Source organism: Bombina bombina, chromosome 10 (genome assembly GCF_027579735.1).
Source record: "Bombina bombina isolate aBomBom1 chromosome 10, aBomBom1.pri, whole genome shotgun sequence".
Taxonomy (NCBI): Eukaryota; Metazoa; Chordata; class Amphibia; order Anura; family Bombinatoridae; genus Bombina; species Bombina bombina.
The window spans coordinates 137,831,046-137,856,460 of NC_069508.1; the positions used below are offsets into that span (position 1 = coordinate 137,831,046).

A 25,415-nucleotide genomic window follows, 5' to 3' on the forward strand; every position below is an offset into this window, starting at 1 on the left:
TATCCATGTTATGGTGAATCAGAACACATGTAAAATACCTTACAATACTGTAATAGCACCATCCCCCATGCAATAATTGATGCCCCCAGCCCCCCTATAATAAATTAAGCCCCCTGCAATAAATGATTCCCCCAGTCCCCCTGCAATAAATTATTCCCCCATCCCCCCTGTAATAAAATGATGACCCCAGCCATAAATGATGCCAAAACTCCCCTGCAATAAATGATGCCCCCAGCCCCCCTGTAATAAGTTATGCCCCCCGCCACCGAGCAATAAATGATTCCCCCAGCCCGCCTGCAATAAAATGATGCCCCTAGCCATAAATGATGCTCCCAGCCCCGCTGCAATAAAATGATGCCCCCAGCACCCCTGCAATAAAATTATGCTCCCAGCCCCCTCTGTAATAAATTATGCCCCCAGCAATAAATGATTCCCCCAGCCCCCCTGCAATAAAATGATGCCCCCAGCCCCCTGCAATAAATGATTCCCCAGCCCCCCTGCAATAAAATGATGCTCCTAGCAATAAGATGACGCCCCCAGCCATAAACGATGCCCCCAGCCATAAACGATGCCCCCAGCCCTTCTGTAATAAATTGATGCCCCTAGCAATAAAATGATGCCCCCAGCCATAAATGATGCCCCCAGCCCCTCTGCAATAAAATGATGCCCCAGCACCCTTGCAATAAAATTATGCTCCCAGCCCCCCTCTGTAATAAATTATGCCCCCAGCAATAAATGATTCCCGCAGCCCCCCTGCAATAAAATGATGCCCCAGCCATAAATGATGCCCCCAGCCCCCCGCAATAAAATGATGCCCCTAGCCCCGCTGCAATAAAATGATGCCCCCAGCACCCCTGCAATAAAATTATGCTCCCAGCCCCCTCTGTAAAAATTATGCCCCCAGCAATAAATGATTCTCCAAACCCCCCACAATAAAATGATGCCGCCAGCTCCCTGCAATAAATGATGCCCCCAGCACCCCTGCAATAAAATGATGCCCCCAGCACCCCTGCAATAAAATGATGCTCCCAGCAATAAAATGACCCCCCAGCCCCCCTGCAATAAAACGATGCCCTCAGCCCCCCAGTAAAAGCATCACTAGAGAGAAATGGGTACACTAAAATGTGCTTGCATGAGAAATACTGGCACTGACAAATCTTGTGAGTTATTTAGAAAAAACACAAATGAACTATAATAAATTTGCGCTTCCAACATCACGTCCCAAATTCCCTTATAAGATGATAGATCAGTATGAAAATGGCATGCGCATCTAAATCATATAATGCGATTAACACATTAATTGATCGCTTTCAGTAATCCCCGGGCAATCATAGGTAGGGAAGATGGGTATGGCCTGCCAAATTTTTTTGCCATGGCAATAAAGTGGCCCCCCCTGTTAGACCGTTGCATGCATCATCACCGGAAGTTCCGCCCCTGCTGCTACTGCTCATGGCTGCATTGATGCTTGAAGCTTCTTCTGCTTCTCACACGCCATACCGTCATGTGACTAGTCACCGCCCACTCCGAGTCCGGAGTTCCCAGGCTGCCGGTCAAAAAAATGGTGCCAAAAATAAATTTAAAAAAAATATGGCAGCAAAATAAATATTTTTAAAAAAAAAAAAAGTTTAAAATTGGTGCAGGGCCCTAGGTGGCAGCCTCTTCCTAAGGTCGGCCCTGCTTTCCACCCTGTCTCATGTTTGTAGGCCCTCTAAGGAGGAAATGGGTCACAGATGAATTATAGAATACCTCTCAACAATGTGCAGATAAGTACTTCAGATTTTACCTCACTCCATCTTGGAGGCCAAAATTTGACTGAGAGATTATGGGAAAGTAGGAGGGATTAAACCTCTGGAATGTAGGGGTGTTTTTGCCTCCTCCTAGTGGACTGGGGTGTAATCCCGCATTTGATGTCTCATGGACTCTTACCATCTTGTGAAAGAAAAATACATTTTACAAGTATATTCTTGCTTACTTTTTCCAGTTTAATTTCCTTGTCAAAAGTTCACGTAAAGGGATTTTAAACATTCTGTTTCATTGTTATAATAAGAAAGCACTAAGCAGTTGCTTATACTTAATAGAAATTATTGCAATAAGTATTATTAATCTATTTAAATGGTTTTTACCTTTTATTTTTATTTTTTTACACTACATTTGTGTTTCATGTCACAGCCCTACAAGGAGGAGGAGCCTTTACAGGAAGTTATATCTTAGCCTGATGTCATAAAACTTCTAGGTTAGTGAATAGACTAGATAACAGGGAGTTAGCTTTGCTCATGCCCAGAACTGACAGAATAAAAACGTAGGTTTTGAAAATCCTCTGCTCTTAAAACACTGGGGAAGGGCTACACTGAGAATTTCTATGTGCTAATTTTGCACAATATTTTTCTTTTTATATTTACTTTGATTTAACATATTAGTTTTTTACCAAATGAGACCTAATATCCTTTTAAACATTTTCTTTAAAACACACACACACACACATGTATATATATATATATATATATATATATATATTTATATATATATATAAAAAGCACACTCTCACTCAATAATATCCAAAATAGGCACGCACTCTGGAAATTTTAAATGTGCGTTTAATATGCACGAAAAAATTATGTGACGTTTTAACCTCTTCATCAGACAAAGTCTATTATACTATAAATGTTATATTTAGTACAGATATGTGTCGCGTAACGTCCACAATATGATCTGAGAAACTGGATGTTATTTGATTTGAACGTTGGGCAAACAACAACCTCTATAAAGTACTGTATACTTGGGGCTCATTTCCATTGAGTCGTTAAAAATGGAGCCGTAAGCTACCGAAGTGGCCGACAGCTAAAAGTAATTTACGGCTCCATTTTAGTACCAGGTTTCCATTGAAATATTTTGTGCATTGCGTGCAGTCGCTCTTTTTGTGTAGCTGTAAGTTAACGTTGTGTTAACGCTTCCATCTGACGTCGGATTTCTTGAAAATCAATTAGTTGCTAAGGTAACCCGACCTTACGCTATAGAATTTACGTTTAACGTCCGTGCTCCTTACCTGTGTGATCACCTCTCAAGAAAAATAAAGATACATTTATTTATAATACATATTTTTAAAAATAATCAAATACTATTTTTTAATATAATTATATTTACCACTTCATAAATATAAGTAATATGTATTGCTGTCCTAGGCATAGGTCTAGTTTGAATTCTGTAGATATGTTCTTGCATGTATTATTATATTTAAATATATACTGATATTTCTATTAGAATATAAGTTCAACTATTCCTATACATGAGTCAACAATAAATATTACTTATAACAATTTATTTCTACATTAAAACACTTGCATTATTTGCAAGTTATAAAATTTTAATAGAAATTAAGTCTCAAAAAGCACAATTTTCCTCTTTTACACCTAGTTGAGCTGGGTGTAATATTTCTCAATGTATCGACAGCCTCCGACAGTGTATTAATGCCTTGCGCTTTCATTGGAAACCTGGTATAATTTATCGATTAACGGCTTCTATTACCTTCTATGGGACGCAAAGATTTTTTCGTCAGCCGAAGTCCGGCTGCCAATATTGAGGTATAACGCGACATTGGAAACAGTCGATAAACAATATTGCTTCCGACAGCATATTTAACGAGCTCTTGGTTAGCAAAGTACAGGGTAATGTGTAATATGTAATCGGTACCTACCACAGTTGGAACTTGCAGGGCTAATGGTGATGAGTCTGTAGGCTGTTGCTGGTACAAGATACTGTACTTTATTACACAATAATACACTGTACAACTGTATGTGCACCAAATACTTTTATTTCTTTACAGGTGGGTACAGTAATACTTTATTTCTAAAACCCAAGCTTAGGCTACTTTGTAAACTTTTTTTTACTTTTAATTCAACTTTTTAAACTTTTATGAACTCTTTAAACTTTAATATAAATATTTTTTTAGCCTATATCACACATAATTTAAGTAAGAAGAGCAAGATAATTCACATCACTGTTCTCTGCTTTCTCATAGTGTTTCACTGGAATAATTTCAGGATTTATAATTTCCACTAATGAACTTTCACAAATAATTACAATATCCTGTCCTGTAATGACTGAAGGACCTGGCTGAGACTCATCTTGGGGAGGTCTTATGTCATGCCCTGTAATGCCTGAAGGACCTGGCTGAGGCTCGATTGGGGAGATGTAATATGATGCCCTGTAATGCCTGAAGGACCTGGCTGAGGCTCATCTTGGGGAGGTGTTATATCATGCCCTTTAATGCCTGAAGGACCTGGCTGAGGCTCATCTTAGGGAGGTGTTATATCATGCCCTGTAATGCCTGAAGGACCTGTCTGAGGCTCATCTTGGGGAGGTGTTATATCTTGTCATGTCTGAAGAACCTGGCTTAGGCTCATTTTAGGGAGGGGTTATATCATGCCCTGTAATGCCTGAAGGACCTGGCTGAGGCTCATCTTGGGGAGGTGTTATATCATGCCTTGTAATGCCTGAATAACCTGGCTGAGGCTTATCTTGGGGAGGTGTTATATCTTGTCTTGTAATGCCTGAAGTACCTGGCTGAGACTCATCTTGGGGAGGTGTTTTATCTTGTCTTGTAATGCCTGAAGTACCTGGCTGAGGCTCATCTTAGGGAGATGTTATATCATGCCCTGTAATGCCTGAAGGACCTGGCTGAGGCTCATCTTAGGGTGGTGTTATATCATGCCCTGTAATGTCTGAAGGACTTGGCTAAGGCTCAACTTGGGGTGGTGTTATATCATGCCCTGTAATGCCTGAAGGACTTGGCTGAGGCTTACCTTGGGAAGGTGTTATATCATGCCTTGTAATGCCTGAAGTACCTGGCTGAGGCTCATCTTAGGGAGGTGTTATATCATGCCCTGTAATGCCTGAAGGACCTGGCTGAGGCTCATCTTAGGGAGGTGTTATATCTTGTCTTGTAATGCCTGAAGAACCTGGCTTAGGCTCATCTTGGGAAGGTGTTATATCATGCCCTGTAATGCCTGAAGGACCTGGCTGAGGCTCATCTTAGGGTGATGTTATATAATGCCCTGTAATGCCTGAAGGACCTGGCTGTGGCTCATTTTGGGGGGTTGTTGGGTTCTTCAGAAATATGTCAAGTTTTGTTTCCCTAGTTTGCTTTTTCTTCTCTTCATAGATTTCTTTATATGCAACAAACACCGCACAAGCATTTCTCTATATCAATGAAAACCATTCAGTCTTTGGGTCCATTTCTTCTGCACTCTTCAGCAAGCTGAATAATTTTGCTAACCCATTAACAGTGAACATTGTCTGCAGTTTCCTTTTCCCTTGCCTCTTCTCCAGCAATTCTTTCTTGTTCTAGCTCCAGCAATTCTTCATTAGATAGCTCCTCGGGTACCACCTTTATGAGTTCTTCAATATCATCTATGTCAAGGTTCAGGCTGTTTGCCATTTCAACAACATTTCTATTAATTGTTAATACCGCCTCATAGTTTTCAGAACCTTTCACATCATGCACATACATCTTCAGTATTTTTTTATACACCTTTCATGCATTGTGTGGCTACATTATCCCAGGCCCAAGCGAAGTTCTCTTAAGCAGTGATCCATCTTGAATTCCTTCCAGAAATTCACCAGTGTCTTGCCAGTGGTATCAGTTGCAGCAATAGCCTGAGCAAAAGTCCTCCTCAGGTAGTAGGCTTTGAAAGCTGAAATGACCCCTGATCTATTGACTAGATTAAAGAGGTGGTGTTTGGTGGGGAGAAACACCACTTTGATGTTTCTGTGAAGGTCACCAAGAAAGGGGGATGTCCTGGAGTGTTTTCTATAATCATTAAAATCTTGAAAGTTATGCCTTCTTCCAGGCAGTACGTCTCAATTTCCCTAGCATAGCAATCAAGGGCATCCTGGAAAAGCACTTGTTTCTTCCAGGACTTTCTATTGTACCTGTAATAAACAGGTAAGGTGTTCTTAATAATGTTCTTAAAAGCTCTTTCACTTTGCCAAATAATGTAGCCAGCAACATTGTCGCCTAACAACACTGTAACCTGTCTTCAAAAGCTTTAAAGCCTGGCATTGACTTGGTCTCCTTATGGATGAGGGTCTTTTCAGGCATTCGTCTCAAGAGTAATGAGGTTTCATCCACATAAAAAAAAGTGCTGGGGCAAATAATTTTCCTGTACAATTAGCTTATCAAGGGTTTCAACAACATCTTCTGCTGCCTTGGTATCGGCACTCACAGACTCACTAACCCTTTCTTTTACATTTGCAGTGAAAAACATTGTTTGAAGTGCTTGAACCACCCAGAACTAACACTATACTCAACATTAGTAGTCTGGTCCTGCTTTTTCTTTAAGCATTTTTATAAACTTTGTGCCTTAGCAGTGATAGTGAGTGCGCTCAAAGGGATTCGCTTCTGAGATTGATCCTCAAACCATGTCATTAGCAATTTTTCCATATAAGATATGGGTCCTTCTCTCATTTTTGTAAACCTTGTAGCTTTCAGTGGAGCTGATCCTTTAACAGTTTGGAAAAAAAAATTCCTTATCCTTAAAGGGACATTATACACTCATTTTCTTTGCATAAATGTTTTGTAGATGATCTATTTATATAGCCCATAAAGTTTTTTTTTTTTTTTAAATGTATAGTTTTGCTTATTTTTAAATAACATTGCTCTGATTTTCAGACTCCTAACCAAGCCCCAAAGTTTTATGAGAATACCGTCATCTACCTTTTCCAGCTTGCTCCTGTTTGTGTAAAGGGTCTTTTCATATGCAAAAGAAGGGGGAGGATCTTATTTCCCACTTGCAGTGGGCTTTCCAACTGCCTTTTCAACAGAGCTAAACTGAAAGCTTCTAAGTAAGTTTTTAAACAGTTTTATACTAACTTTTTATATCAGTATCTGTGCATCTTATTCTTTATAGTAGTGTCTATTACATGCAGTTATATGAAAATGAGTGTATATTGTCCCTTTAAGGATCGTTGTCACTGTGGAGTGTGACGTGCCAAAATCATGAGCTACATCATTCATTGGTTTCCCAGCTTCATACTGTTTAATTACCTTCTGTTTAACTTCCAAATCAATACTTTATTCATTGTAACCCAGATTGCAAGTGAAACACTGTTGATAGTGCAGAGTGCGCTACCAATATCCAAGTCTATTAGATTATGCATTTAGTACGGCTTCGCTATCCAGATGTTAGTGCACCTGAGTCTTTTGCTTGAGCGCTACCATTTTACTTTCAACTTGTAATATGAGCACAAGAATAAGAGCACTATTGATTTAACTTGAACTGTGTTAGCACTCAATAGTACTCATATTTTTGTGCTCCACTTGTAATCTAGGCCTTTATTAGAAGAAACCTCATTAAAAATAACCTTTCATAGTTGTGTACATTTTGCAGGTTCATGAACAACTCAGTATTTGATACAGTATTTGATAGTGCAAATTTCCCACCTCTGTATTGATAAACAAATACACAGATATTTGTGCACAATTAGGTAATAATTAGAATTGGCAGTGGTGGAAAAACTTCCTAGTTCAGGATGAAATATTTACTAATAGTCAATTCAACCTTATGCTTAGGAAGTGTATTTTTTTCTTATTTTATTTTTCTAGTCATAGACTATAGTACAGTACAAGTAAATTATTTTTCTGTATAGTTAGCCCTTTATTTTATTGTTGTATGATATTTTAACTGATATACAGTATATATATATATATATATATATATATATATATATATATATATATATATATATATACATATATATATATTAGACATGTGCATGGCGAAAAAATTCGGTTCGGATCGATTCGGATTTTTTTTAATTTCGGTTTGGAGCGATTCGAATTCGGAAAAATTTGAATCGATTCGGTTCGGATTTGTTTCGGATTCATTAGCATTCGAATAAATTTGGTTCGGTTTTGTTTCGGATTCGAATAAATTCGGCTGGATTTGGACTAGTATTATGTACTAAATTCGGCTGGATTTGGTTCGATTCGGTTCGGAATTTCGGTAAGTGTTAGGTGGGATTAGACTTATACTGTACAATACTAGTGTAATCCATGGCCATCCGAATTTACTGAATAAATCCGAAGTAATTTGGATTTATTCGGTAATTCTGCAGTATTTTAATTCGGAAATTCGGTTCGATTCGAATCGCCGAATTTGCCGAATTTTCAAATCGATCCGAAACGAATCGCACATATCATATATATATATATATATATATATATATATATATATATATATATATATATATATATATATATAAAATCATGCAAAAATGTTTAAGAAAATCTAAAGACATTAAAAGAAATTGCAACCAGAGAACAAAATATTTGTATAGCCATATCTATAAAACACATCACTTTAGGATCTCTGTGCTTAAGGATGAAATCTATGGTATGTTTTCAGGCAACGAGGCTTCTGTCAGTTACTATCTTCAAAGCTGCTACTTTGACAGCAGGAATGAAATCGCATTGTGCTCATGGGATCAGCCACATAACCTATACAAAGCAAATAATAAATAAATAAATTCAACTGCTAAGAGACAGATTCATTTTGAAGAAGATCATTTTCTGGCACTGAAAGATAAGTGACATCTTAAAATGTCTTTACAGGAAATAAGATTAACTGCATTTGTACCCAATATATTTTGCAATAAAGTTAAACAGTGCAAATCCCAAAGGATGTTATAATACTGAATATCTGCTGAAGTCATTTTACAAATATGTCACATACCCTGTTTGTTTATTTGTGTAGTCACACATAAGAGCACATATTGGCAAGGTAATAATGTTACACTTTAGGGACAAAGACATGTATGTTTGCCATCTGTTTCATTTTCCTTTATTGTATAACTCACCATTCTGTTTAGCCTTCTCTGAATGACACTGCCTAAGGTTATTTTAGATGCAGAACTACTATTACTATTGACGGATGGAGAGGATCATTATTGTTATAATTATCATTATTTAAAGGGACAGTGAAGTCAAAATAAAAACTTTAAATTGGACATAAAACCCAAAAATTCAGATAGAACATACAATGTTAAACAACTGTCCAATTTACTTCTGTTGTCAAATGTTCTTTGTTTTCTTGTTATCCTTTGTTGAAAAACAGGAAGGTAAGTTCAGGAGTGTGCACGTGTCTGCAGCACTATATGACAGCAGTTTTGCAATTATGTTATTCATAAGCACGAGCACCAGATGGCAGCGCTATTTCCGGCTATGTAGTGATGCAAAAATGTGCATGCTACCTATCTCTTCAACAAAGAATAACCTGAGAATAATGCAAATTTGATAATATCAGTAAAAGGAAACATTTTTAAAGTTGTATTCTCTATCTGAATCATTAAAGAAAAAAAATGGGTTTCATGTCCCTTTAATGATTCAGATAGAGCATGGAATTGTAAACTTTCTATTTTACTTATATTATCACATTTGCTCTCTTCTCTTGATATCCTTTGTATTGAGTATTAGGAGTGTGCACAAGTCTTTAGCAGTCTATGGCAGAAGTGGTTGCAACTATGTATAATATTGCTATAAACAATGTTGCAAACACTGCTGCCAGATGTCTAAAGACCTAGCACGCTCTTAAAGTGATGGTAAACTCTCCCCTTTTTAAAATCAGATCTGGAATGTAAGCGCTATTTTAGATGGAGTTTAATTCATTAGTTGTAATGAAGATGCAGTATAACATGCTTTTTATTATAGATATGAAATTCAAATACTGCATGCTCCTCCGCCCACTTCAAAAGTAAATTTTTTTGTGAGCTAACAGATTGAATTGTTGTCCAATCAGCGCTCTCCCCATATGGCACTTTTGTTGTAGCTAGAGCATTGATTGGAGAGTAATTCAATCATTTAGCTGACAGGAAAATTGACTTTTGAAGTGGGTGGTGTAACGTGGGGTATTTGAATTTCATATCTATATTAATAACTAAGTTATAGCGCATCTTCATTACAGCTAATGAATTAAACTCCATCTAAAATAGCGCTTACATTCCAGATCTGATTTTAAAAAGGGGAGAGTTTACCATCACTTTAAGCTCATCTAGGATTACTCTTTAACAAAGGCTACACAGAGAACTAAGTAAAAGTGACAATGTAAGTAAATTGGAAAGTTGTTAAAAATTGTGTGCTCTATCCAGTCCATTTAAGTTCAATTTTGACTTTACTGTCCCTTTAGTGAATTCCCATTTAGAGAAGCTGAGTCCCAGACCATGAATTTTAAATTATTCCTTTGCATATATTTAACAGTTTGCTGCCATAACATTTATTAGGTGATCAAACGAAAAAGTAACCCATTGTAGCACATCATTAAATGAATACCTTTAAAGGGACAATCTAGTAAAAATTAAACTTTCATGATTCAGATAGGGGATGCAATTTTAAACAACCTTTCAATTTACTTTTATCAACAAATTTGCTTTCTACTCTTGGTATTCTTTGTTGAAAGCTGAACCTAGGTAGGCTCATATGCTAATTTCTAAGCCCTTGAAGGCTGCCTCTTATCTCAGTGCATTTTGACAGTTTTTCACAGCTAGACAGCACTAGTTCATGTTTGTCATATAGATAACATTCAGGTAGATTACAAGTTATGGGCGCAACGGGGTGCGAAACGAACGCAGCAAAAGTTATATTATTTCACACTCCATAGTGCTGCCATTACAAGTTTTCAAACAGCTAGCTTGTGCGTGCGATATGGTTGCGTTGAGCTCCATACCGCACAAAGTACAAGCACTGTTTTGACGTGCTCGTGCGCGCTTTTCCCATAGACATTAATGTGAAGAGCATGTTACAAAAACTAACACCTGTGATCGCGGAATGAAAAGCTCTGTAACGCAGTCCATATTGATGTCTATGGGGGGAAAAAAAATAAGTTTAAACCTAACATAAACCCCATGTCTAAACACCCCTAATCTGCTGCCCACTACATAATGTAATTAACCCCTAATCTGCCGCACCCAATATTACCACAACCTAAATAAATCTATTAACCCCTAATCTGCCGCTCCTGATATCGCAGCCACTATACTAAAGTTATTAACCCCTATTCCCCTGCACCCCAACATTGCCCACACTATAATAAATCTATTAACCCCTATTTTGCCACTCCCCAACATTGCTGCCACTAAATAAAGTTATTAACCCCAAAAACCTCAGGTCTTCCTACATCACTACCACTAAATAAACCTATTAACCCCTAAACTGCCTGCCCCCCACATTGCAACAACCTAAATTAAAAGATATTAACCCCTAAACCTAACGTTAACCCTAACACACCCTAACGTTAACATAATTAAAATAGAGCTAAAGTTACAATTATTAACTAAATAATACCTATTTAAAACTAAATACATACTTACCTGTAATAAAACCTAAGCTAGCTATAATATAACTAATAGTTATATTGTAGCTAGCTTAGGTTTCATTTTTATTTCACAGGTAAGTTTGTATTTATTTTAACTAGGTAGACTAGTTAGTAAATAGTTATAAACTATTTACTATATACCTAGTTAAAATAAATACAAACTTACCTGTCAAATAAAACCTAAGCTGCCTTACACCAAAACCTAATATTACAAAAAATAAAAAAACACTAAAAATTACATAAAATAACAAACCAAATCATCCAAAACAATCAAAATTATTCCTATTCTAATACCCTTTAAAAAAAAAAACACCCCAAAATAAAAAACCCTAATCTATAATAAACTACCAAGGGCCCTTAAAAGGGCCTTTGGTAGGGCATTGCCCTAAAGAAATCAGCTCTTTTACTACAAAAGAAAAACAAACACCCCCTAACAGTATACTAACCCCCAAACCCACAAAATTAAAATAAAGTAAAACCTAATCTACCCATTTCCCTGAAAGGGCATTTGTATGGGCATTGCCCTTAAAAGGGCAGTCAGCTCTTTTGCTGCCCATTAAAAATAAAAAATGGCTATTCTAAAAAGAAAAACCCACCCAAAATGAAAAAAAAACAAAACAATTACACAAAATAACAAACGAATTATCCAAAATAATAACAATTATTCCTATTCTAATACCCAATACCCCAAAAAAAAAGAAAAGAAAAGAAACCTAATCTATAATATGGGGAAACGTATTGTTGTACTTGGGACACAGAGTATCGTTTTAAAGATTGTATCAATAAAGGCTTATATTTATACTAACTCTGGTGAGTAGAAGTCTATGTTTGTGCGAGACAGCACTGTCTAACTAATTACGCTTGAATCCCTTCCTTTTGCGCTTTTGTCTTTCATGTTTGATAATCTATAATAAACTACCAATAGCCCTTAAAAGGGTCTTTTGTAGGGCATTGCCCTAAAGAAATCAGCTCTTTTTCGAAACAAAAATACAAAGACCCCCTAACATTACAAACCCACACCCCCCAAACTCACAAAATAAAAAAAAAAATATCTAAAAAAAACCTAATCTACCCATTGTCCTGAAAAGGGCATTTGTATGGGCATTGCCCTTAAAAGGGCATTTAGCTCTTTTTCTTGCCCTTAAAAAGGCATTTAGCTCTTTTAAAAAAATGCCCAACCCCTAATCTAAAAAAAAAACAACAACCAAAAAACCTTAAAAAAACCTAACACTAACCCCTCTTTAGGTACTCACAGTGTCTGAAGTCCCACTTGAAGGATCTTCATCCCGGCGGCTCCATCTTCATCCAGACGGCATCTTCTATATTCATCCTGACGGTGTCTTCTATCTTCATCCAGGCGGCTCCATCTTCATCCAGACGGCATCTTCTGTTTTCATCCTGGCGGCGTCTTCTATCTTCATCCAGACGGCTCTATCTTCATCCAGGCAGCATCTTCTATCTTCATCCAGGCAGCATCTTCTAGCTTCATCCAGGCAGCATCTTCTATCTTCATCCAGGCAGCATCTTCTATCTTCATCCTGGCGGTGTCTTCTATCTTCATCCAGGCGACTCCATCTTCATCCAGGCGGCATCTTCTATTTTCATCCTGGCGGTGTCTTTTATCTTCATCCAGACGGCTCCATCTTCATCCAGACGGCATCATCTATCTTCATCCCGGCGGTTTATTCTATCTTCATCCCGGCGGCGTATTCTATCTTCATCCCGGCGGCGCGGAGCGGGTCCATCCTGAAGACATCCAGTGCGAAGCATCCTCTTCATATGGTCGCCGCCGTATACTGAATCTTCAATGCAAGGGAGACTTTTTTTTTAAAATGTCGTCCCTTGCATTCCTATTGGCTGATATTTTATTCCAATGTTAAAACTATTATAATATTTGAAAGTCAATCAAATATTTCAAGGGACAAGAAACACTGTTAATGTATTATAAAATGTTTAATTATATCTAGCAAAACATAATTGCATTATACTTTCATTATATATTTTGTCCCCTTTCCCGTAATTTAATTCTGAAAATTGTGGGATTTCCAATTCCTGTGAAAATGCAGATTCCAGACTTTAAGGGGCAGTAAAGGGACAGTCTACTCCAGAATTGTTATTGTTTAAAAACATATATAATCCCTTTATTACCCATTCCCAAGTTTTGCATAACCAATACTGTTATATTAATATACTTTTTACATCTGTGATTACCTTGTATCTAAGCCTCTGCAGAATGCCCCCTTATCTCAGTTCTTTTGACAGACTTGCCAATAAGTGCTGACTCCTAGGTAACTCCACGGAAGTGAGCACCATGCTATCCATATGACACATATGAACTAGCAGTAGCTATAAAAAACTGTCAAAATGCACTGAGATAAGGGACGGCATCAAGGGCTTAGAAATTAGCATGTGATACTACCTAAATTTAGCTTTCAACAAACAATACCAAGAGAACAAAGCAAATTTGATCATAAAAGTAAATTGGAAAGTAGTTTAATATTGCATGCCCTATCTGAATCATGAAAGTTTCATTTTGACTAGACTGTCCCTTTAAGCACTAAATACATTATATGCACCTCGTTATTATGGGTGCCGCCATTTTGGAACCTAGGTTACAGTGCATATATACGAAGGGGAGTTGCTGCACATGGGCGAACACATCAGCACTGGAATGTAGTGAAAGACAACATGGTGGCATCTGTGACTATAGGGAGGAGGTGAATAACCTCAATACTTAAAAAAAATAAACACTAAATATATTTTATAACACTGCTATATTTCACACAGGCATTAGTTGCACACTCTAGTCACGTGATTCATTTACAACTGTCCCTAAGCAGAGAAGAAAACTTAGGTTATAACATTGTGACACTCATTGTTTTATGGGCATAAACTTTTCCCTTACTTTTTCAATATTTAAGTAGTTAATGTAATTTTCCAAAATAAATTCTTCATGTATAAGGCAAATTATTACTTTGAATACATCATTCTATCTAGCATTTATTTCGTGTTTAATATTATTTTAAGTACAGCCTTATCTGAGTGTAGCTCTGGATTTTTTTTAACTGTTTTAATTCAAAACAGTTTTTTTAAAACTTGCCTCTAGAAATATGTAAGAGTAGTGAGGCTTAACTAATTAGTCTATATATAATAATGAATCTAGATAACAGGATTGTTTATTTATAGATATACAAGGACCAATTTATTAAGTTATGCATATCATAAAGGGTTAAACATAGCACTGTTATGTTTAATGTATTAATTGTCTAAGTTTAGGTTTCAGGGCTTTCATCCATGATTGAAGTGATAGTAAATCCTAGCGTTTGTGAAATGTTAGGATTTACCAGTGAAACAAATAAAGGGGACTTTCAGTCATGAAGTATAAAATACTTCATGCTGAAAGTTCCTTTATTTGGCTGAAGCATTTGCCATACTGAGCTCCTCGGGCAGCCCGCAGCAGAACACTATTTTGCTGTGAGGTGACGTTTCCACCTCTTAGCCAATAGCTGTGCGGGCCAGCTGGCACCATGCCAGATAGCTAGCACGCTATTGGCTAAGATCACCTAACAACAAAATAGCGTTCTGTGGTGGGCGGTCTGAGGCGCTCAGCGCGGCAAACGCTTAAGACATATAAAGGAACTGTCAGTATGATTGAAAGTCCCCTTTATTTGTTCCACTAGTAAATCCTAGCGTTTCACAAACGCAGCTTTGGAGCTAGCAAATGCAAGTTAAGAAACAGCAGTTTTTATATTGCTGCTTGTGCAATCATAAATTCCAAACTTCATTTTTTTTTTGGTGCATGTAACAGAAATATTAAATTAACTGTATTATTTAAAGAAAAAAATATATTGCTATCATAAGTAATTATATTTTTAGATTTAACTTACCATTTTTGTCTATTGGTGAGTACTGGAAGCTTTTTCTCAATTCTTCTAAGGATAGACCACATGTTGGATTTTGATCATTGCTAAAAGATATTACAGATAAAATATTAATTTAAAAATAACAGCCAAGTGACTCTGTCCTGTTTTTTTCTGGTGAAAATTAATGAATTAAAGGAAAGCAAGAATTTGACAGATAAACCTTAAAGGGACAGGAAACACAAAAAAATTGATTTCATGATTTTCGTAGAACATTCTATTTTAACTACCTTTCCAATTTACTTCTACTGTCAAATGTGTTTCATTCTGTTGTTATCCTTTGCTGAAGGAACAGCATTTCACTACTGGCAGCTAGATGAACATATCTAGTTAGCCAATCACAAGAGACAAATGTGTGCAGGCAGCAATCAGCAGCTAGCTCCCACTAGTGTAGGATATGTGTGCATTCTTTTTCATCCAGGGATACCAAGAGAACAAAGCACATTTGAAAATAGAAGTGAATTTAAAAGTGTTTTAAAATTACATGCCCTATCGAAATCATGCAAGTTTAATTTTGACTTTCCTATCCCTTTAAGGATCAGATCAGTGATTTTCAAGCTTTTTTATATGGCAAGTAGGTCTCTAATGGCTGAGGGTCACATTATATAGTACTCGCTAAAGATTACTCCTCAGAATAAAATTACATTATAACCAAATGAATTTGTAGCTAAAAAATACACCGGAAATTAAGTGCTGTAAAGGGACAATACATTCCATGAAATTGTAATATACAGTGTTTAATTATGTGTATAACAGCTTGGTTATTGAAAAACTATTGCAGTAAGCAAGTTGTTTACATGTTTTAAAAATGTTTATATTTGGGTGATATGTTTTTCTGTAGCTATACAAGCAAAATTTGACTAAAAGGTGTTTAGTGTCCCTTTAATTAATTTAACTGTATATACTACACAAATTTACAAAATGTAGTACAAATATACATGCTGGATATCCTAATGAGAAGTGTGGAACTTTCTAATCTAACACATTACTGATGTCTGTTTTCTGCTTAGTGGTTATAAGAGCCATACAAAAATCCTTGCAGCGATATATATGTGGTCCTTGGGCCGTAGTTTGAAGAATTAAAGGGACGCTAAATGCCTCCTGTATTTTTCAAACATAGAGAGCGACACAGAGAGCAGTCCTACCCACTTTCTACATAGGCTTCCTAAGGGCTTTCAATTGGCTGGACTTCAAGAGTGTCATATGACACCTACACTGATTGGATGCTCAATGGAATTGTCATAAAAAAAAAAAAAAGAATTCATTCCATGGGGCCAGCATAAAATTGTAATAGAAAGATCACTGTAGGCGCAGACTTAAAGGGACACTGAACCAAATTTGTTACTTTTGTGATTCAGATAGAGCTGTCAATTTTAAGCAACTTTCTAATTTACTCCTATTATTAGCTTTTTTTTTGTTTAGTACTCTGGACAGCACATTTTTATTGGTGGATGAATTTATTCACCAATCAGCAAGGACAACCCAGGTTGTTCACCAAAAATGGGCCGGCATCTAAACTTACATTCTTGCATTTCAAATAAAGATACCAAGAGAATAAAGACAATTTGATAATAGGAGTAAATTAGAAAGTTGCTTAAAATGTCATCCTCTATCTGAATAATGAAATAAAAAATTTGGGTTCAGTGTCCCTTTAATCCTTTTCATTGATAAATTAAAAAAAAGGTACACATATAATTTTTGTAATGGCAAAGATTACATATATGGCATTTGATTAGCTAAAGTTTAACATTAATTTATATATAAAATAATAAAATAAAAATACTGTTGCATATTAATAAGTCTACATATTATTCTCAGGCTGGTCTTTGCTTTAAATACATTATTTATTTAGTGTTTACTCTGCCTTGAAAATAAAGTTACCCACAACATATATTTTTAATACGAAAACTGAATATTTAAAGATGCAGTAAACACATTTTTAAATATAAAATAATTAATTACGTGTATTAAAACAACATTGCAGTATCCGAAAAATTAAGAGCTTTCCAATTCTGACAACTGAAAGGGCACATAGACTTCTCTAGCGTACCCTCACCACATATCTGTTTCTAATTGGCTTCTGCAAAGATGATTAGATAAAGAGCAGCACATTTGTCAACATAATGTCTGTGGCAAACCAATAACACACCAGAATGGCTCCTCTAAATTAGGGAAGTTGTTGCAGGAGTTTGGCTATTTTAAATCACTTGCAGCAAACACAATTTTTTGTTGTTGCTTCAATACATTTGCAAGCACCTACAATGCTAATTTATTATAAGACAGCAGAACAATATTACAAGGTGTTTTTGTTTCCCTTTAAGGTGTTGAACTATTTTACTTTTTTTTTTATTAGAATAAATAGGCCAATGGCACTGTTTTGGGAATAATGCTAGAAAATACCTAATAAAATATGTAACAGTGAGCCTATGTATATATCCTTTGTCCAGGTTAGATAAATATTTTAACAGCTTAAATGCTATCAGGTTCCCAAGGAATAGTTTCAGCTAACATTTGTTCTGTGGTGATGTCTTCTTGTCTCCTTGCACGTTTGTCTACAGTTTCCAAGTAGGAATCTATTGAATCTTAAATGTTTCTACCCCTCTCTGATAACAAGGGGAGTCAGAATGTGGAAAGCTTCCCGTACTTAATTGCTGCAAAATAGAAGACGCATTGTCAATATGGGGTGAACATAGGGGTTTCCAAATGAAGCTTCACACAAAATTATTTGGATTTAAGGATTATCAAAAACCTCTTCTTGTGATTACATCATATGGCAGGTAAGGGAAGTATATATCAATGGAAATGTTTGGGCATATGTTGGTATATTCATCTGTGCATGTGCTGGTTTTATTTTAACTGTTTGTTAAGATCGCTAATATTATTATATAACATTTTAGACATTTTTTCTTAAAAATGAAATATGTTGATATTCCTGAATAAAAGCAATTAGGTTTATTAGTGTTTGCAAATAAAGTTCCAAAAGGATTTGGATCATCACCATAATTAAAGGGGCGGTAAACTCTAGCTATTTTTAGACAAAAAAAAAATATTTAAAACTACTTTGATGTTGAAGCTATCAGGAAGTGCATGTCTGCATACTACAAGGCTTTAAAGGGACAGTGTCCCAGGCAGAGGTGATTATATTTAAATTTGCTGTAGGATCACCCTATGAGAAGGGTTGGGCACTTTCTCTACTACCCAAATGGAGAGGTTGATTTCTGCAGCTGCTCTTTAAAAAGGTTTTAATAGCCACTTCTGCAGTATTGAAATTTTCAGTCCAGGTGGAACTTTTAATAGGTAAATAAAGATAAAAGATCTTTGTAAGCTATTTAATACAATCCAGCAGCTAAAACAAATAACTGGGAACACACTAAAGGGAAGAAATATATACAATACAATTTCCCTTTTAACGACTGATAACTCACTGGCTGATAAGCAGAACACTCACTAGTTTATTGGAGGAGAATGACAAGCCTTGAAGCAATTACAAGAATGCAAGGACATTACAATAATTATTTCAGTTTAAGTGCTAGCCCATTTAATATAAAATTGTCATAATAAACTATTAACCTAAAAACAGTTTTAATTTTAGGGCTAGATTACGATTGTAGCGCAAATTTTTCACGAGCGAGATATTTGTGCTCCACTCGTAATATCAATGCACGCAAATGTGCGCTGGTATTAGAAGTTGACCACGTGTTCACATTGCATGGAAGCTTTGCCCTCACGAGAGTGGGGAGCCTCGTTCTCATGCCTATAGTCCCAGAAGATAATTTAGCGCAGTGAAGAGGGTAAGTCGCTCAGCAATGGGCAGTAAAGTCTAAATATATATGAATTTATATATATTAACACATAAATATATATGTATATAAACATATAATAATTAGCACAATTTCACAGGCTGGGCAATAATGCTTAAGACTCTCAATAACAAACAAACACTCTTAAAACGTGGGAGAAAGCGCAAGTAGAAGAAGCAATTAGAGCAACTGAAGCAGGACAAGCGTAATAGGAGCGTTAACAAAAACATAATTTATGCTTACCTGATAAATTTATTTCTCTTGTGATGTATCGAGTCCACGGATTCATCCTTACTTGTGGGATATTCTCCTCCCCTACAGGAAGTGGCAAAGAGAGCACCCACAGCAGAGCTGTCTATATAACTCCCCCCTTAGCTCCACCCCCCAGTCATTCGACCGAGGGCTAGGAAGAAAAAGGAGAAACTATAGGGTGCAGTGGTGACTGAAAGTTTTAAAATAAAAATATATATGCCTGTCTTAAAAAACAGGGCGGGCCGTGGACTCAATACATCACAAGAGAAATAAATTTATCAGGTAAGCATAAATTATGTTTTCTCTTGTAAGATGTATCGAGTCCACGGATTCATCCTTACTTGTGGGATACCAATACCAAAGCTTTAGGACACGGATGAAGGGAGGGACAAGACAGGGACCTTAAACGGAAGGCACCACTGCTTGTAGAACCTTTCTCCCCAAAATAGCCTCCGAAGAAGCAAAAGTATCGAATTTGTAAAATTTTGAAAAAGTAGGAAGTGAAGACCAAGTCGCTGCCTTACAAATCTGTTCAACAGAAGCCTCATTTTTAAAAGCCCATGTGGAAGCCACAGCTCTAGTAGAATGAGCAGTAATTCTTTCAGGAGGCTGCTGGCCAGCAGTCTCATAAGCCAAACGGATGATGCTTTTCAGCCAAAAGGAAAGAGAGGTAGCGGTAGCCCTTTGACCTCTCTGTTTACCAGAATAAACAACAAACAAAGAAGATGTTTGACGGAAATCTTTAGTTGCTTGTAAGTAGAACTTTAAAGCACGAACCACATCAAGATTGTGTAACAGACGTTCCTTCTTAGATGAATTAGGACACAAAGAAGGAACCACAATCTCTTGATTGATATTCTTATTAGAAACAACCTTAGGAAGAAACCCAGGTTTGGTACGTAAAACCACCTTATCTACATGGAAAACAAGGTAAGGTGAATCACATTGTAAAGCAGATAGCTCAGAAACTCTTCGAGCCGAAGAGATAGCTACTAAAAACAAAACTTTCCAAGATAGAAGCTTAATATCTATGGAATGCATAGGTTCAAATGGAACCCCTTGAAGAACTTTAAGAACTAAGTATAGGCTCCATGGCGGAGCAACAGGTTTAAATACAGGCTTGATTCTGACCAAAGCCTGACTAAATGCTTGAACGTCTGGAACATCTGCCAGACGTTTGTGAAGTAGAATAGACAAAGCAGATATTTGTCCTTTTAGGGAACTAGCAGATAATCCCTTCTCCAAACCTTCTTGGAGAAAAGACAATATTCTAGGAATCCTAATCTTACTCCACAAGTAACCTTTGGATTCACACCAATAAAGATATTTGCGCCAAATCTTATGATAGATCTTCCTTGTGACAGGCTTTCTAGCCTGAATCAGGGTATCAATGACCGACTCAGAGAAACCACGCTTTGATAGAATCAGGCGTTCAATCTCCAAGCAGTCAGACGCAGAGAAATTAGATTTGGATGCGTGAACGGACCTTGGATTAGAAGGTCCCGCCTCATTGGCAGAGTCCACGGTGGAACCGAGGACATGTCCACTAGGTCTGCATACCAAGTCCTGCGTGGCCACGCAGGTGCTATCAGAATTACCGAAGCTCTCTCCTGCTTGATTCTGGCAACCAGACATGGAAGGAGAGGAAACGGTGGAAATACATAGGCCAGATTGAAGGACCAAGGCACTTCTAGAGCATCTATCAGTACCGCCTTGGGATCCCGGGACCATCAGATCCAATTCTGGTGTGCCCCATAGCTGAATCAGCTGGGCAAATACCTCCGGATGGAGTTTCCACTCCCCCGGATGAAAAGTCTGACGACTTAGAAAATCCGCCTCCCAGTTCTCTACAGTTCTACAGTTCTCTACCCCCAGTTATGGGGTTTTAAATTTAAAGCAGGATCAGAATCAGGGGTAAGGGCGTGCGGAAGTGTGGAAAAAGATCAGGAGCAAGAGAGGGAAGAAGGAATAGGCGCTCGGGCAAGAATCGCACCCCAGTTCGTTGAATGAGGTGAGTGATTTAGGAAGTTAAGGGGATTAAATATTCTAAGAAGGTTGACAGAAGGAAGAGGGTAGTATGGGCATATGTATGGTGTTCCCATTCCAGCGTTGAGAAGGGGAATTGGGTAGTGGAAGAGACAGAGTTTTGTGCTGTTGCTAATGTGTCCACATGGGGGGGGGGGGTAGGTTAGTGCAGAGGATGGGACCCAAGGATGACTCTAATCTTCTTAGGACCAGAAGGGATCCGTACCCACAAGGACTAGATCAGGACCCTTGGAGACCTAATTAAGGAATTGAGTGAGCAGGCCACTGCCGGTTAGTCTAAGTAGGAGAAGAAAGACAGGATAGGCATCCGAAAAAAACAAGTCAACAACATAAAACCAATATTAACTAAACACAACATAACATTTTGAAACTTATGGCTACAGACTTGAGTATGCAGAAGTTCTCAGAAGGTATGAGCAACTATGATAAATAGTATTAGTAAAATCAACATATATATATATATAAAATGTAAGGGAGAAGGGGAGAGGGGAGGGAGCCAAGAGCCAAAAGAGGTTAAGGGGTGTACCCGTATGTAAGCTCAGGGCTTACCTTGATGAAGTTCTTCTAGGAAGGGGTATCCTCGGCATTGGGACTAGTGCTTAAAGAGCGGTTTAAGAGTAAGATATGTACCCGTATGTGTGCTCAGCAGAGTCCCTATGCGGGGCTGGAGATCTTGTTGTAGGGTGTAGAAAGTTCCAGAACTGCAATCGTCTGAAAGGTTCTGAGTAATGAGCTGTGAGCTATGTTATGCTTCGTCTTGACGGGACGAAACATTCAGAGGACGCCAGTCCGGGGCTGCCAAATTAAGCTCTTTGACATGCTTTTTTAAAGTTTCATTAATTGTTTAAATATTGACAAAATGAGGGTAAAGTTTTAATGTCTATAAAACAATAGGAGCTGCCATGATGTAACTTAGGTTACCTTCTCTGCTGTGGCCAATTAGGGACAGTTATAAATAGGTCACTAAAGTGTGCAGCCAATGGTTGTGTAGAATATAACAGTGTTCTGCACTTCCATTTCTAACAGGAACTGAAACCTTAGAATTTCAGAATGGAATTACAGGAAGAGGAGACAAAATACATAATGGAAGTATATTGCAGAGTTTATATATATATATAATGCATCATTTTATGTTATCACCTCAAAGTGTTTAATGTCCCTTTAAAGGGACATGCAAGTTCAAAAAGAAAATGTTATAACGTGTGCAATTTATTATTGTGTGCTTCCACAGAACTATGGGCTCCATTTATTAAGCAGTGCATGCTGAAACAGAAGATCCTGAAATGGAAGATCCTTAACTTGTCCGCCACCCAAATCATCCCAAACCTATCGGGATGATTGACAGCCCCTGCTAGTGGCCGATTGGCTGTCAGTGAACAGCTGGTGGTATAGCACAAGCATTTCACTAGAAATGCTTGTGCAATGATAATTGCTGAGAGCGTATGCTGTCGGCATTTAGCGAGGTCGAGCAGACATGATTCGCTATTAATAAATCTACTCCTATGTGTTTACCCTCTGCCGAGGGTTAAACACATAGTTAAATTAAGCTCTAGAGTAGAATTAAACTATAGGTACCTAGCTGAACACCAAAGAAAAAATAGAACATTAACGATGGCACTACTCAGGTTGTTGCCCTTGTACGTTTAAATGTTATTAAGCCTGCATAAGAGGCTAAGAGTATGAAAATACGTGTCTAATTGGGCGGGTGCTGTACACTAGAACAGAAGTAATGCACAAAAAGATTCAGTCCTGGACTGAGAAGGAGTGTACATGTATAGCACTCAACAACCGTGTATACTAGATTAATATTGGAGATACTAGCATAAACAAAAGGATATAGTATAAATGTCTGGTTCCAATGTGTAAAACTTAACCTTTATTCATATTACTAAACTAAAAACAATGAAACACTAACAAGACCCTAAATATTAAAAACACAGTGACGGGGTCAGGGTAAATGGGCAGAAAACACAGGTATGGAAGCTCCACCTAATAGATTAGAGCACTAATCATGATGCAATAACTCAAACGGACAGGATGGGGGCTATAAAATAAATAACCTCTGCTAAATGGTAGAATTGTATTGAAGTTTCTGCATCTCGAGTGGTACAGGATAAGACAGTGGATAGAATACAATTAGGTGTGTGACTGCAATACTCAATCCTCCTATAGAATAGGGACAATACAAGGGGATTATAAATTGGTGAGATATATCCCTATGTCCATATATCTAAGGTATCGCCCTAAATTCTGCAATTTCCACTTGTGTATCGCAAAGAATATTAGGTCTGCGGACTCTATAACATTTGGATACCGAGTGGTGTCAGGTTAATGTGCCAAGAAAAAGATATGCAGCACAATAAGTTGGAGATTGGTATAGGTGTTTATACTTAGTACATAAACCCATGAGTGGATAGGGTAGTCAGTGTGATTTTCTTGTATATTTTGTATTCACTTTTTGCACAAAATTAAAAATGAGTACATAGTCAATTGACTATATAAGTTTATTATTATAGACTCATAAGCACCTGCACAATTCCAAATAGATATAATTTTTATATACCATATACTATAAATAATCAATTTCCAGTGGTGAGCGATTGTCACCTTAAACTTAGTACGATATGGTACTTATATAATACACATCTATATGTTTGCGTATTAAATGTTGATATAAATCCCTGTTCTGCTATAATACATGGGAGTGTTAATCCAAGTAAAGCCCAATGTCCCATATCTTATTTGATAGATAGTACTAAATATTTGTTTATAGAGTAAGTATTGCTAGTTCTATCTAATATATAGCACTAGGTTTGGTATCCGTGTATTGTTAATCTACTAAGTAAAATATTTCAGTGGTGAACAATTGTCACCATATAAGTGCATATTACATGCTAATATCAGTTCCTGTACTGCTATTCTATATAGGAGTGGTAATCAGAATATAGCCCTGTGCCACATTTATTATGCGACTGATAGTGCTAGGCTAGTTACAATACCAAGGTGGAGGGTTTTATGGCTGTCTTAATGTACCGCCATCCACAGTATAAGTTAATAATATATACGATTTTAAAGAGCCATATTATTAAATGAAATATAAACTGCCCAGAGACCGTTACTGCTTGTTAAAAACAACACTTAACACAACCGGAGTGAGACACTAAGTCTCTGCTCCCCCTAACATGTTTCGCCGGAGGCTTTTTCAAAGGTCTTTGAAAGGCACCTTTGAAAAAGCCTCCGGCTTTTTTTAGCTCGCTACATTGTTATTGTTGCCTATTGTTATTCGATTTGAAGCCGAGAACTTATCCTACAGGCAGATCTAAAGTACTAACTGTTCTTTCCTACCTGCGAGGGGAACCTCGGGCCTGGGCTGACTCGTTTTATGAGTCCCAGGACCCAATATTGAACTCTTTAGATACCTTCCTAAAAGCTTTATCTAATATTTATGATGATCCTTATCGCCAGATCACTGCTGAGACTAAACTCAGAGGTCTCAAACAGCTAAAATCTCCAGTAGAGGAGTATATAACCCGTTTCAAAATTTGGGCCAGAGATTCGCTCTGGAATGAGGTCTCTCTCAAGAATCAGTACCATATGGGTTTGTCAGAGGAGGTCAAAGATGAACTCTCCAGAACTGGTATACCAGATCGCCTAGAGGATTTCTATACCTTAACAACTACTATAGATTGCAGACTTCGAGAGCGTAGACAGGAAAGAGGTAGCTCTGCCCATCCTACAAGCCGGTTGCTCCCAACTCCGCCTACTACTACTACTCCCCCTGACCAGCTTATGGACATCAGTTTCCTGAGGGGACCTCTCACCATGCAAGAAAAGACCAGACGCCGTAATCTGAATCTTTGCATGTACTGTGCTGGTATGGAGCATGTGGTCAAGGATTGTCCCCTGCTTTTAAAACAAAAGCTAGGTAAGACAAAACCAGACAGTAATTGTTTACACACAAAGTCAGCCTCATCAACTTATATTACCTTACCTTTACAACAATTGCAGTGGGATCAGCACAGGATCAGTACTAA

General features: G+C 37.3%; 1 protein-coding gene across 1 annotated transcript in view; it reads right to left on the reverse strand.

The window, feature by feature from the left end:
* Positions 1–8,371: 8,371 nt before the first annotated feature.
* TNNI3K (TNNI3 interacting kinase) overlaps positions 8,372–25,415 on the reverse strand; it is a 587,433-nt gene continuing 570,389 nt past the window's right edge. The window contains exons 24-25 of the mRNA XM_053693350.1: positions 15,251–15,330; positions 8,372–8,494 (exon numbers count right to left, since the gene is read on the reverse strand). Coding sequence (XP_053549325.1) covers positions 8,418–8,494; positions 15,251–15,330 — 157 coding nt within the window. The 3' untranslated portion in view covers positions 8,372–8,417. The remainder of the gene's footprint in view (positions 8,495–15,250; positions 15,331–25,415) is intronic.